Below are 11,295 nucleotides of genomic sequence, written 5' to 3' on the forward strand. Positions count from 1 at the left end.
ACTTTTCAACAAAACAAGAAAAAAAAAGAACTTGGACACGTCGAGGCCCTTGCCTCCCTCCCTCCCTCCCCCCCTCCATCCATGCCGCCTTCCTTGTCGCCGTCCCTTCCTCCTCCCTTCCCCTTCCTCCCGCTTTCCAGCCACCAGCACCCAGAACCCGCACAAGCCCCCCACCCCCGCCCGTTCCACCGCCTACTCGCCCTCCCAGACCACCATGCCCGGCTCGATGGTGGACATGGCAGCCAGAAGATGGACGCGAACGTCCTTCTTCTGGCCTGGTCGCCATGAACGCCCGATCGCCTGGGCCATAGTGGCCTTCCGCTCCTCCTCGCCCGCCACAAAGGGCGCCAGGAAGACGACATGGTTGGCGACCTGGAGGTTCCAACCGGCAGCGTCAGGGCTGTCGACCTTGAGAACAAGGACGCCAGGCTGATTCTGCTGCCGGAAGGTCTCCACGGCCGTCCGCGCCGAAGCGCCCTGGTAGCCATCGTGGCAGACAATGTCCGCCGCGCGGCACGCCTTGATAAAAGCGTTCTTCATGCCCTCCCACTGGGCAAAAACCAGGACCGAGTCCCCTTCTTGGGTGGCCGTCTTGATGATGGCCACGGCGAGCCGCATTCTGGCTCCCGCCACCGAGCCGGGAGCCCCTGAGGTTGCGCAGAGTTCAAATTGGTCGACTGGAATGACGTCTCCAGCCGCCCGGAACTCACAGCACTCCTTCGAGAGGCACAGTTCGCACAGGAGGTGGCCGCATTGAGTTGCGACCGAAAGCCCTGCCTTGTGTAACGGCATCTCGCCGCATGCCGAACATTCGCCCGAAGGCGAAGTGCTCTCGAAGGCGCCCACAACGACACCCAGGAAACGCAGTCGACGGAGTCCTCGCAGGAGAACCTCCAGGTGGCTCTCCACCCTGGCCATCCGCAAATCGACTTCTTTGACGCCAACGGTGGCGTCTTTGACTTCATCCAGATCGAATGAGGTCTCGCCGCCGCCGGCCTTTGACAGGAGAAGACTCGGCTGCAGTGGGTTCTCCTGCGAGTAGTCGAGGAGGAGCTTCACAATCTCAACGGCCGCGGTGTCGGCCAAGTTGCCATTGGCGGCGTTCTGCGTGAAACTGGCAAAACTTGCCGCCGACGATTCTGACACCTCGTTCTTGAGAAAGGAGAGTTCTCGTAGGACTTGCAAGAGTCGTCGAGTTCTGTGCAGGACAAACTCGTTTTGTTCGTTGACCAGACTGGTCAATCTCTGCACCTCGACTTCGACAAGGGTTTCCAACACCTCTTCGTCACTCTGGCCTTTTGCTTTGGCTGTTTCACTTCGGACGTTTTCTAGCATCAAACTCGAGCACAATTGAGCTTCAAGTGGCCCGCTCGTTCGTTCGACCAAGTTCGTCAGCGTCTGGACAAATTCGGGTTCTTCCAGATCTTCTGTGGGATTGATTTTTGCGGTCTTTTTGTTAAAGGTTCGATCTGGGTCCATTGCCAGTTGCTTGACGTCCGAATGCGTGATTGACTCGGAAGGAGTGAGCTGGAATTCGTAGAGGCTTCTGTGTCTAATAAGACCCTTTTTCGAAATCTCGTTCTTCCGAATGAATTTTGCCGAAAACTCTTTTGCAAGTCCATACACGTGACTCTTGTATGCTGGGGAAGCGATGTCCTGATATGAATGAAATTCTTGTGCGTCGGACTTGTCTCTGATCATTCTTGATCGATCTCTTCCAAATTCAAATTTCCCTTCCTTCTCATCATAAGCCGCAATCCGCGTACCCAACAGTTTTGCCATAGTATTGACATTGTCATAATCGTGGATCGGCGGTGTTCCAGAAAGCAGCCATCTCGCAGATGCATCAAGTTGTAGAAGCGACAGCAGTGTCTCGCCGTGGATATAGGTAAATTCATCCACAATAAGTCTTCGGAATGCGAACATGTGCAGGAGGACAGGTATTTTTTCATCCTTTTCAAAGTCATCCAGTTCCTTACTGAGGACTTCTTCAGCTGTGATCACAGGTTCTTTGGCGGCAGTCTTTGCAACACCCTTTCGACGCTGTTTTGAAGGAACTTGTTTCTTCTCCTGATCCTGGTCTTCTGATCCTGCGTCGGTCTCATCAATGTTGTTGGTATCGGGTTCTGACCGAGATTGGGGATTCTTGGATGTGGGTGCATTGTGCTGAGGCTTGCTTGAGCCTTCTTCAGATGCATCATCATCATCGTCCTTAGTGCTTTCTGCTGCCCTCTTTTTCTTGGCTTCACGCTCTGCTTTGATGACGGCTTTGTTGCTTGCTCGCGTCACATATCCTTGAAATCGCTCATATTTCGCTCCGGCCGTTGTTTTCGATCTAACTTCAGCCCATTTGGTCCAGAATTCAGATTTGCCCTCTTTCAATCCTTCGACACACGAACCCAGATTCGACAGAGCTACGCTCAACCATTCTTGAAAAGCCCGACCAGGGTCATCTGGAACGCAAGGAGAGCAAGCGATCTTGCGCAAATGCGTCAAGTAAGTTGTCTCGTGGAACATGTCCCATGGAGCCAAGACAAGTCGTGCCGAGCGGATTTGATCGTGAGAATACCGCTGTAGTTGTGCTGTTGTCTCGGCGACAATGTAATAAGGACCTTTTACTGGGCGTGAGCGACGGATATCCAGCTTTTCCCATTTTAGAGTCTCGGCGATCTCAGATGCCCACTGCTTGACAATATTTTTAGGTACCAGTATCAGAGTGGCGTCGGACTGGAATTTGGTCGATTGAGAGTCAGTTTTGAATGCTGTCGCAGACCGTTCATAGTCTAGATCTACCAAGGCGAGAGAGGTGGTGGTCTTTCCTGCCCCTACCTCATCGGCGATAATGCCACCCCGAACTTGCGAATTTGGTAGGCGAGCTTTCGTTTCTAGTCTCCATCCCAGTGCAGGCAGGCAAGACTCGACCAATGACGTCTCATTCCATTGCGGCGGGCTGTTTTCTTGTGCAAACATCCAAGCAAGGGCGCGAGATTGCGTAGGCCACAGTTGGCGCTTGAGGCGTAAGTCAATGTCTATCTGCGGGTCTACTTGGTCTTGCTCGTTGGACAGAAGCTGTGGAGTGGTAAACTCTTGGGGAGGTGCAAAGCGGTCATATGAATCTATCCGCCATTCCAGAGATTCGAGAACAGGGATGGTCTGGTCGGGATGCAATAGCTGTGTGACTGCGCGGTGGGCTAGTGTCTTGACGTTGACCACTATGTTCAGCATCGTTTTGTCGTCGAGCTTTTGCAAGAGTGCGATTGCAGGCTTGGGTCTCATTTTCAGAAGGCGCTCATACTTCGCCGCTTCCAGTGGACTCTCAATGGCGCTTACTCTTTCGTTGGCTTTGTCACCTTTTAGAATCCATCTGAGCGAGGGTGCCGGAGGGTAACATTCCGTGCACGTAGCAATCTCGAGGTCGTTGATGGGTTGCCAACCCTGGCTTAGTTGAGGGATGTTGGCCGCGTGTGATAGGATCCATCCAAATTCGCTCAATGCTTCAGGTTCCCGTTCCAGATCAATGCAGAGGTCTCGGCGACACCGTAGTCTTTGTACGGCATTCACATCAAAGCTCAAGTCCAGGAGCAAAACTGTCGAGTGGCTCTGTGCACAGTCCTTGGGAGATATGGGACTCATGCTTGGAGTCTGACCCCACCTATGAATCGTGTTTTCGTCATCTGGTATCTCGAGAATCTGTCCTTGAGAGTCTGACCATTGACTCGTGACCTCACAGTCGATTTCCATACCCCTGGCCAGTTCTGCTGTAGCAACAGGTCTCCAAGAAGCGTCGAGGCTTGCCAGGACGGCTTTGTCGTCGTTTAGGTCTCGTCGACATGCTTGAGTTGAGAACACAACACGATCAAGGCTCGGATCGTTCAGAGGGCCGGACTTCAGGAACAGAAAAGTTGGTGCTTGAGAAGATGACTGGGCCACTCTTCGGTGCAAAGTGCCACTGGGCGCGGGACAATTCTGGAGCAGCTTGTATTCCCCAACGACTTCATCAAATACTGATGATTGTTGCACTTGGAAACCACTTGGAGGATTGACTTCGAGAGTTGAGAAAGCGTTCAACAACGCAAACGGTTTGGCTTCGATGCCTAGTTTCTGCTCCCATGACTTGACTTGGCCGCCTTTGCCTATGACATGAAGTTTGAAGTCTTTCGAATGTCCGTCCCAATATTCCCAGACGCCTTCAAAGAGGTTTGTACCAGGTTGCATTCTGGCCACAGGATGACGAAACAAATCTCGCATCGCGCTATTTGCTGGCTCATTTGCTGGAGCTTTGGCGAACAGCAGCCACTTGGGGGTCGCGTCCAGATGGAGTTGTGGTTTATCTGATTGCACATGGTCTGAACATGGGTCACGAAGATAGCGCTTCTGGACAAATTCGAGCTCTAGGCGGCAACTCGTCGACTCATACACAACCTTCCAAGAGCTTTCAAATTTGATCTCCTGAAATTGCACCTGGCTTTCAAGGGCTTCCAAGACTTGCTCCCTGGCTGATTTGAAGATGTCATCGTTGAAGAGTTGTGTCGAGCTGTGCGGGCGTCGGTTTTGTAGGACTGGGGGGAGTAGGCTCGTCAAATAGCTTACAAATGTGTTCGCAAGCGGACGGTCTTCTTGTGGGCTCGTCAGGTGGCTCAGTTTCTGGTGCCCATGCGCGTCTCTGTTACAGCCTTTGCAGCATGTGTAATAGCACTCTGGACAAAATAATAGCTCGTGTCTGGTGCGTCGATTGAGTCCCTCGCAAAGACACAGCGGCTGGAGGTCCACAGCGAGACGGACGATCTCTCCCAGAGACTGTGCACTGTGAGCACTGGTCCACTTTTCGACAATATCTTCCAGGTTTTGCTTCTCGATCTCCGCTTTCAAGGTCTTCCCAGCGAGAACTTCTGGAGAAGAGTCGCGTGGTGTATTGGTATTGTCCGTTGTCTGGTCAATGTAGGCCGGGAAAATGCTGGAATTGTTTCCGGAAGTTTTATGGCAGGCAATAAGAGCACTCAGTATTGCTGCGCCAATTACTGTGGTCGACATTGCATTTCCAGCCAGATCCTGAAGCTGCCTTGAGGTGTGCTTCCCGAGGTCTAGTTCTCTGATTGGGAATCCTTGCAATGAGAGTATCTCGAGCCCAGACAACGGAGCACCTCGTCGAGTGTCAAACAGACAGCCACTAGGCGTGATACATCCAACGATGCCCCACTGGCGACGATCTGTGTCGCGGTCGATGTTTTGGGAGACATTGATATTTCTGTGTTTGTATCGCATATCGAAGTCTCGCCGAACAACATTGTGCAGCTGATGGATATCAAGAACATCAAGAACTCTCTTGCTTTGACCAAGTGCCCACCTCTGGTCGGCGTAATCATCAAGTTTTGGTTCCGTATGTCCACGGCGCTTGGTGAATGGTGTACCAATTCCCAGCCCATCTTTCACGCGAGCAGCCACATGCCGCTTGCGACAGTTGACCCAGTCAGTCGAGCCTCCTCTTGATTTGCTCTCGTCGCCAGTGAGCTTGGTAAGCAGTAGACGTGGATCGTCGTCGCTGAAGATGAAGTCGCAATATGGCGATGAAGCACGGCGTTGGAAACGGGCCATCAGCATGATCCATTCCTTGTGAGCTTCCTCGATATCGAATCCCATTTCCTGGGCTCGCTCTTTGTGTATGCCGAGCAGATATCCTCGGTTCCTGGTTTGCGGAAGGTAGTAATCCAGGGAGTCGAGCTTCAACGCCACAGATTCGTACCCTTTCTTACGCCAAAAGATTTTGATCTCCTCCCAGGGAGCCCCTTCGACATTCTCAATTATGAGGATGGTTGGCTTGTACATCTTGGCATATGCACCAATGCCGTCAAGGGTCCTTGCAGACTCTCCTTCGCCGCGTTGCCCTTTCCACTCTCCTTTGGCGTTGTTCAAAGCGGAGTAGTCGACGCAAGATGAGCCGGCGATCAGGATGTGGACATCGGCGGGAGGTTTGTAGCGTGCTCCATAGGCGGTGACTGGCAGGTGATCTTCACTGTCTGGGTTTTGTGAATGTGGGCCGAACTCCGTGACGTCGCGGAAGATCACAGGCGGACTAAAGTTTCTCTCGATGAACGCTTGCTTGAAAGGCTCGATCTCGGCACTGCCGAGATGCTGATACTTGAATCTTTCGCCGTCCCCTCGCGATGTCAAAGACTTTCGGACAAGGTCCATAGCGACAAATGGGCTCTCTGTGCCGGAGCACATCGTGAGTACTCTGACGCCGCCATCCCCGAAAGGTTTGCATGCCTCGAGCAGACCCTCGCCAACAGCTTGTTCGGTTATAAGGTCGAAAATGCGGTGAATATCCGACAGAGGAGGGGCCGTGGCGTCAAGACAATTTTGTCCACTGGTTGTGTGCTCCCTTGGTTGAGTGTCGGGCATGTCATCTTTCTTCGCTCCATCGCTGTTTGCTGCTTGTTCTTCGGCTGGCAGCGAATCTCGACCGGCTGGGTCACGTTGGAGAGCTTGTACAACAGGAGAATTCTTTGACTTTTCAACATCATCGGGAATGCAGGCGCGTCGAAGTAGCTCAAGTTCGTTCTGACCCGGCTTTGGCTTTTCTCCCTTATCAGCACTTTGTGCAGTTGGGGTGTTAGCGGTATCTGGGGAGGCCAAGTCAAGATCCTCGTAAACTCGCTTTCTTGACATCCGGGACTCTGTTGACGCCCCGTCTCTGAATTTGATCCACACCCTCCACACCTTTGTCGCTGCGTTGTACTTGGCATATTTCCCGGCAGAGACTTCTAGTATCTCATCACGTGCCTTGGTACCTGTCTTTGCTGTGCGTAACTCGGGTGACTCTGATCTGCTGACAGGAGATCCTCTTGCAGATTGTGTAGGAGTTGACATGGGCGGGATACTAGGGACATCATCCTGCTCAACTGCCTCTTGGTTGTTCACATTGCTTCGTGGCTCCACAGTGTCAGGTGCTTGGTGTTGAGGATCATGACTGATGTTGTTGTCATGGGGTTGGTGGGAAGCCATGTTGTCCATGAGACGCAACACTTGCTGAACTTTTCTTTCTGCTGTCACCAAGAGTCTTATTGCCAGGGACTTCCAACACAGGGTCAAGTTTGAAGGACAAATGTGCACGCTTTATCTGAGAACACGTCTGGAAAGCTTTCACTTAAATTCCGCAGTGCAGATCACGCCTGACAATTTCGCGGGCTCGGAGGTGTGTTCTTGAGATATCCGATGGTAGAAGCGATATGCAGCAACTACATGTGTCAGTTCAGAAACCCAAGGTCAGTTTGAAAACAACTTACATTCCAGTAATGTTTCTGGCACAGTGTGTCGGAGCTTGGCAACAAGATGTGGACTGCTCTTCAAGACTGGACGAAGGTTGCAAGAGGGTTCTGTATCAGAGGGATTTGGTGGTGCGGAATGCCTTGCTAGTCTCAGGTGCTTGCTGTGCCTTCTGGAAGTGGAATCTCGTAATGATTGTGCCTTGAAGGCAGGAGATTTGGACTGTGAGGAAACAGAATGAAGCAGCAAGAGGACAACGTTCCCGGCGAAGAGAGGAAGTCTCTGGAAGGTGCTGATCGAGGAGGCGAGGATTTCCAAGGGATAGAGCGTAGATGCTGGTGTCGTTCGGATGATGGTTGCGATGACTGAGTCTGAACAGATGAGGAGCGAATTTTTAAAAAACATTATCGTGGATCGTGCTTTGTGCTCTACGCTCCACCCCGGAGACGCAGTTTGTCGGCCAAGCATCAAACATGAGCGCTGTCTCGGCGTTGTCGCTGAATAACCTGACCTTAGACTGTTTGATCAATCTTGTCTTGAACGCAGAAACGTCCTTGCATCTCAAAGGATCTGGTCGTGGTTGTTATTCTCTTCTTTATCAATCGAGGGAGCAGAAGCGACAGTGCCAGCACCTATTGCCCACACCTGGTCCAACTCCCTTGCAACCCAGTGTCTTTGTGGCTGACAACAACTTCCGTAGCTTGGAAGCACAGTGCCGACGAGAAGAACATCCTCGATCTTGTTAAAGTGGCTCGCAATCCACATGGGCTGACCGACATCATATTGACATTCACAAAGCCAACTTTTGCTGTCAGCAGCCAGGTGAGCAAAGAGCCCAAAAGGCTAATTTGCTTGCCACCAGCCAGTACAAACATCGTCATAACAAAGCCTGTGTACGCTTCCTCTGCCCCCGAAGAAAGTAGGCAAGGCTGATGGCGGATGAGAGACCAGTGCAGAGGACTGTGGGTTGCGGTTGGAAATGCCATCTAAACAAGACCCCATACATACTCATTCAGGGCTCCGGTGTTCTATTCTCTGAAAATGAAAGGCCCATGACGGGGCTCTGCTTTCATCGATCGCCAGCATTGTGGAGCATGGGCAAGCAAAGGTTACTCGATACTGAACCCAACAGCTTCTCGTCAGTTGCGTCATGGTTGATTTTGCGATGATCATGCCGGTTCAGGCCCGGTTCCAGATCCCAAGGGAACCAAGAGGCTTCGCACGCTTTGCAGGACTGTGATGTGCTCTGTGGGCATTCTGTGAGCGCCCAACTGCGGCCGGAGCCGCCCCTGAGATGCGGATTGTGGCAGAGATAACAAAAGCGAACCGATGAGCACTGGATGGGTGGCCTGGAACTCGCCGTCGACGCCAGGGCGCTGAGGTTGCGGAAGAGAGAGCTCAACGGAGTCGAGGATGTGGTGGCTTGGTGGTGTTGCTGCCGCTGTTGTTCCTGCGAAAGAGCGCACGACTGGCTGTTTGATGTCCTTGAAGTGGGTCTCTTGGCACCCGTTCGAAGAGACCTCCGCCTGAAACCAAGAGCTGGGATGACATTGAACTTCTGAGTGGCATGAGCAGACTGAGATGCGATTCGGTGTCTGTTGGGCGGTATCACTCACAGTGGAAGAGTCGCAGATTTGTGACCATAAATTTATATACATAGCGTTTGCCTCTGCTACCAGAGGCGTTCCCCCGAAGGGGTTGGGGAGGACTTGAGCATCGAGGCAATCGGTGATCGTTGGGAAGAGATTGAGCGATGACCGATGAGGATGAGGATGGTTGTCGCAGGCCAGGTCAAAGAAGCCAGCGCCCCTCGTCGGTCCGCTTGACCTAGGCGACGAGGGGCGCTGGATGAAGAAGATATCTGGGTTCTCGACTGGGAGAAGGGGGATGCTGGCAGGCAAGGCAATGTGTCGAGGAAGTCTGAGTGTTGAGCCACCTGGGCAGCAGCTTCAACGCAGGAAGATTGAAGTGAGAACTCGAAAGGAGTGTTGGCGCAAGGGCAGAGGCTATGTGTGGGCGTGGCGCGCTCTCGTCTTTTCACCTCTCCTACTGTCGACCGTGGGCGGCTGAATGTGGACGGGCCTACCCTTGGCACTACGATGAAGTCCTCTCCATTTTACTCTATGCAGTGCTACCGCAGACACTCTTTTATGTCGAACTCGAGCACAGCGCTGAGCTACGGACGGGTTTCTAGACAGAATCGATCGCAACAAGCTCGAGTCAACTTTGAGCCAACACCTCAGGAGACTCCGCAACAGAGACACTTCGGCCTGCGAACGTACCGCAGGAAAGACCGCGCCGCTACGCCAAACGGACCTCATTCCCCCAAAGAACTAGAAGAACAGATGCCACAAAAGATGTGGTGACTCCAGCGCCAGCGACGTCTGCGAGTCAATCGAGGTCCTTGTTGACATTGATGAGAAGGCAAGCACATTCACAGAAAGTCAACAACACAACCACAGTCAATAAGAGGTTACATTGCAACACTCGTGGAATGAATTCTCAGGCCAACTCTTCCCAGGATCGTTGTCATGTGCCCGTAATTGACACTATATCAATGGCGTTGCATTATCGAAAGGAACATCAGACCGTGGTCCGTCAGATTTGCAACTGGCAACGTTCGAATCAAAGGACGCAGGAGCCATACTGCTACAAATCGACTGTTTGAAAGGAGGGGGGAAGACTCAGAATACACAACGATACCTCGAGCATAGAAGAAATGAAGCGGAAACAGTCAATGTTTGCCCGAGTGAAGAATTGTTACATTTGCCTTCAAAAGCTATTCCTGTTCAGTATGCAGAATACAATTAGGCTTGTCAGTAGGAAAGCTGTTTCTCTGCAAGCACAGTCATCGTCCTATTTCTTTGAAGGAGCCTCTTCGCCTGCATGGACATTAAGCCCGAGTCCCTCTGCGTCAAGGTAAAGTTTGTTCTTTCCTCCAGCTTCTTGTAGGATTTGTGCAATATTGCGAGCATTTTCGATCTGTCGCAGTTCGACATAACTTCTGCTCTTCTTGATGGCGTCGCCAATCAATTCCGCTGATCTGGCTTCACCCTGGGCCCGGACAACGGTTGCTTGCTTCTCCTGCCTCGCCTTGTCGACCACGAAAGCAGCCCTCTGTGCCTCCTGTTGAGCAACTTGCTTGGCTTCAACCGCAGCAGTGAATTCCGGGGAGAAAGAGAGGTGCGTCAAGGAAACGTCGTCCAGCATAATGTTGAACCGAGCCGCTCTCCTCGTAAGGTTGTCTCTGACCAATCTTGCAACATTTTCTCTTTGCGTGATGAGCTGGCTCGCATTGAACTGCGCAACCACACTTTTCAGCACCTCATTCACAATCGAGGGAAGAACGCGCTCGTCATAGTCTGTTCCCAGAGTCCGGTAAATCTGAGGTAGCGCTTCGATACGTGGCCGCGAGAGGACACGGCATGTAATATTGACCATCTGTAAATCTTTTGTCCCTGTCAAGGAGGCGACATTTCGTGGCTTCGCTCGAACGTCGTAGTCAACAGGCGTCTCAAACCAAGGTATTCGGATGTGGGTGCCTGTTCCGCATCAGTGATCCATGGCTACAGAATAGAGTCCGTTCTTTTACCTTCATTGTAGATCTCCTTTGAAACACCGGATATTCTCGTATACTTGATGGCGCGGTGACCACCCTCGACTGTGTATCGTCAGTACAGACTGATAAACACAGATTTCGACAGAATTACCGTTGAATAGAGAATTTGACAGAACGACACCAGCAACCCCAAGACTGATCAAAGCAAAGATGCCTCTGCCCGCAGCGCCGCCTCCCGGAAGACCTCCAAAGCCTTGGCCACGGCGCTGTTGCAGCGTCCGCTGGATCTGCTGAAAGTGCTCCCTTGGATCGTAGGACATCTTTGCGCCTTTGTTAAGAACGCAAATTTGTGAATGTATTGAGCTGGTAGGCAATGTCGATGATGCTCCCATCTAAGTCAAGCTTTCCGTTTTCGAGCTGCGGAGAAGCAGGGAGCTTGGCGCCGCTTTTAACTGGTATGCAGGACGGAGTGC

General features: G+C 52.1%; 2 protein-coding genes across 2 annotated transcripts; both read right to left on the bottom strand.

Moving 5' to 3' along the window:
- Positions 1 to 192: 192 nt before the first annotated feature.
- On the bottom strand, positions 193 to 8,695 carry PV07_10488 (uncharacterized protein; the record flags this gene model as incomplete). Its single annotated transcript, XM_016397822.1, has 2 exons — positions 7,284 to 8,695; positions 193 to 7,235 (listed from the first exon to the last, which is right to left on the bottom strand). Exon 2 carries the CDS (start codon positions 7,009 to 7,011, stop codon positions 193 to 195), a length of 6,819 nt encoding a protein of 2,272 aa, XP_016245013.1. The 5' UTR covers positions 7,012 to 7,235; positions 7,284 to 8,695.
- A 1,288-nt stretch (positions 8,696 to 9,983) lies between these two features.
- Positions 9,984 to 11,204, bottom strand: PV07_10489 (uncharacterized protein). Its single transcript, XM_016397823.1, has 3 exons — positions 10,974 to 11,204; positions 10,856 to 10,924; positions 9,984 to 10,805 (listed from the first exon to the last, which is right to left on the bottom strand). The coding sequence occupies exons 1-3, from the start codon at positions 11,140 to 11,142 to the stop codon at positions 10,120 to 10,122; spliced, it is 924 nt and encodes a 307-aa protein (XP_016245014.1). The 5' UTR covers positions 11,143 to 11,204; the 3' UTR covers positions 9,984 to 10,119.
- Positions 11,205 to 11,295: the final 91 nt, after the last annotated feature.

This window comes from Cladophialophora immunda, assembly GCF_000835495.1.
Source record: "Cladophialophora immunda strain CBS 83496 unplaced genomic scaffold supercont1.6, whole genome shotgun sequence".
In the NCBI taxonomy this organism is placed as follows: Eukaryota; Fungi; Ascomycota; class Eurotiomycetes; order Chaetothyriales; family Herpotrichiellaceae; genus Cladophialophora; species Cladophialophora immunda.

Bases quoted from the DNA above. Each gene is read 5' to 3' on its own strand.
- PV07_10489 (XM_016397823.1), bottom strand. From the start codon at position 11,142: ATGTCCTACGATCCAAGGGAGCACTTTCAGCAGATCCAGCGGACGCTG. The intron at 10,925-10,973 runs GTAATTCTGTCG...GACGATACACAG, and splicing joins GTCAAATTCTCTATTCAACG to TCGAGGGTGGTCACCGCGCC. The intron at 10,806-10,855 runs GTAAAAGAACGG...GATGCGGAACAG, and splicing joins AAAGGAGATCTACAATGAAG to GCACCCACATCCGAATACCT.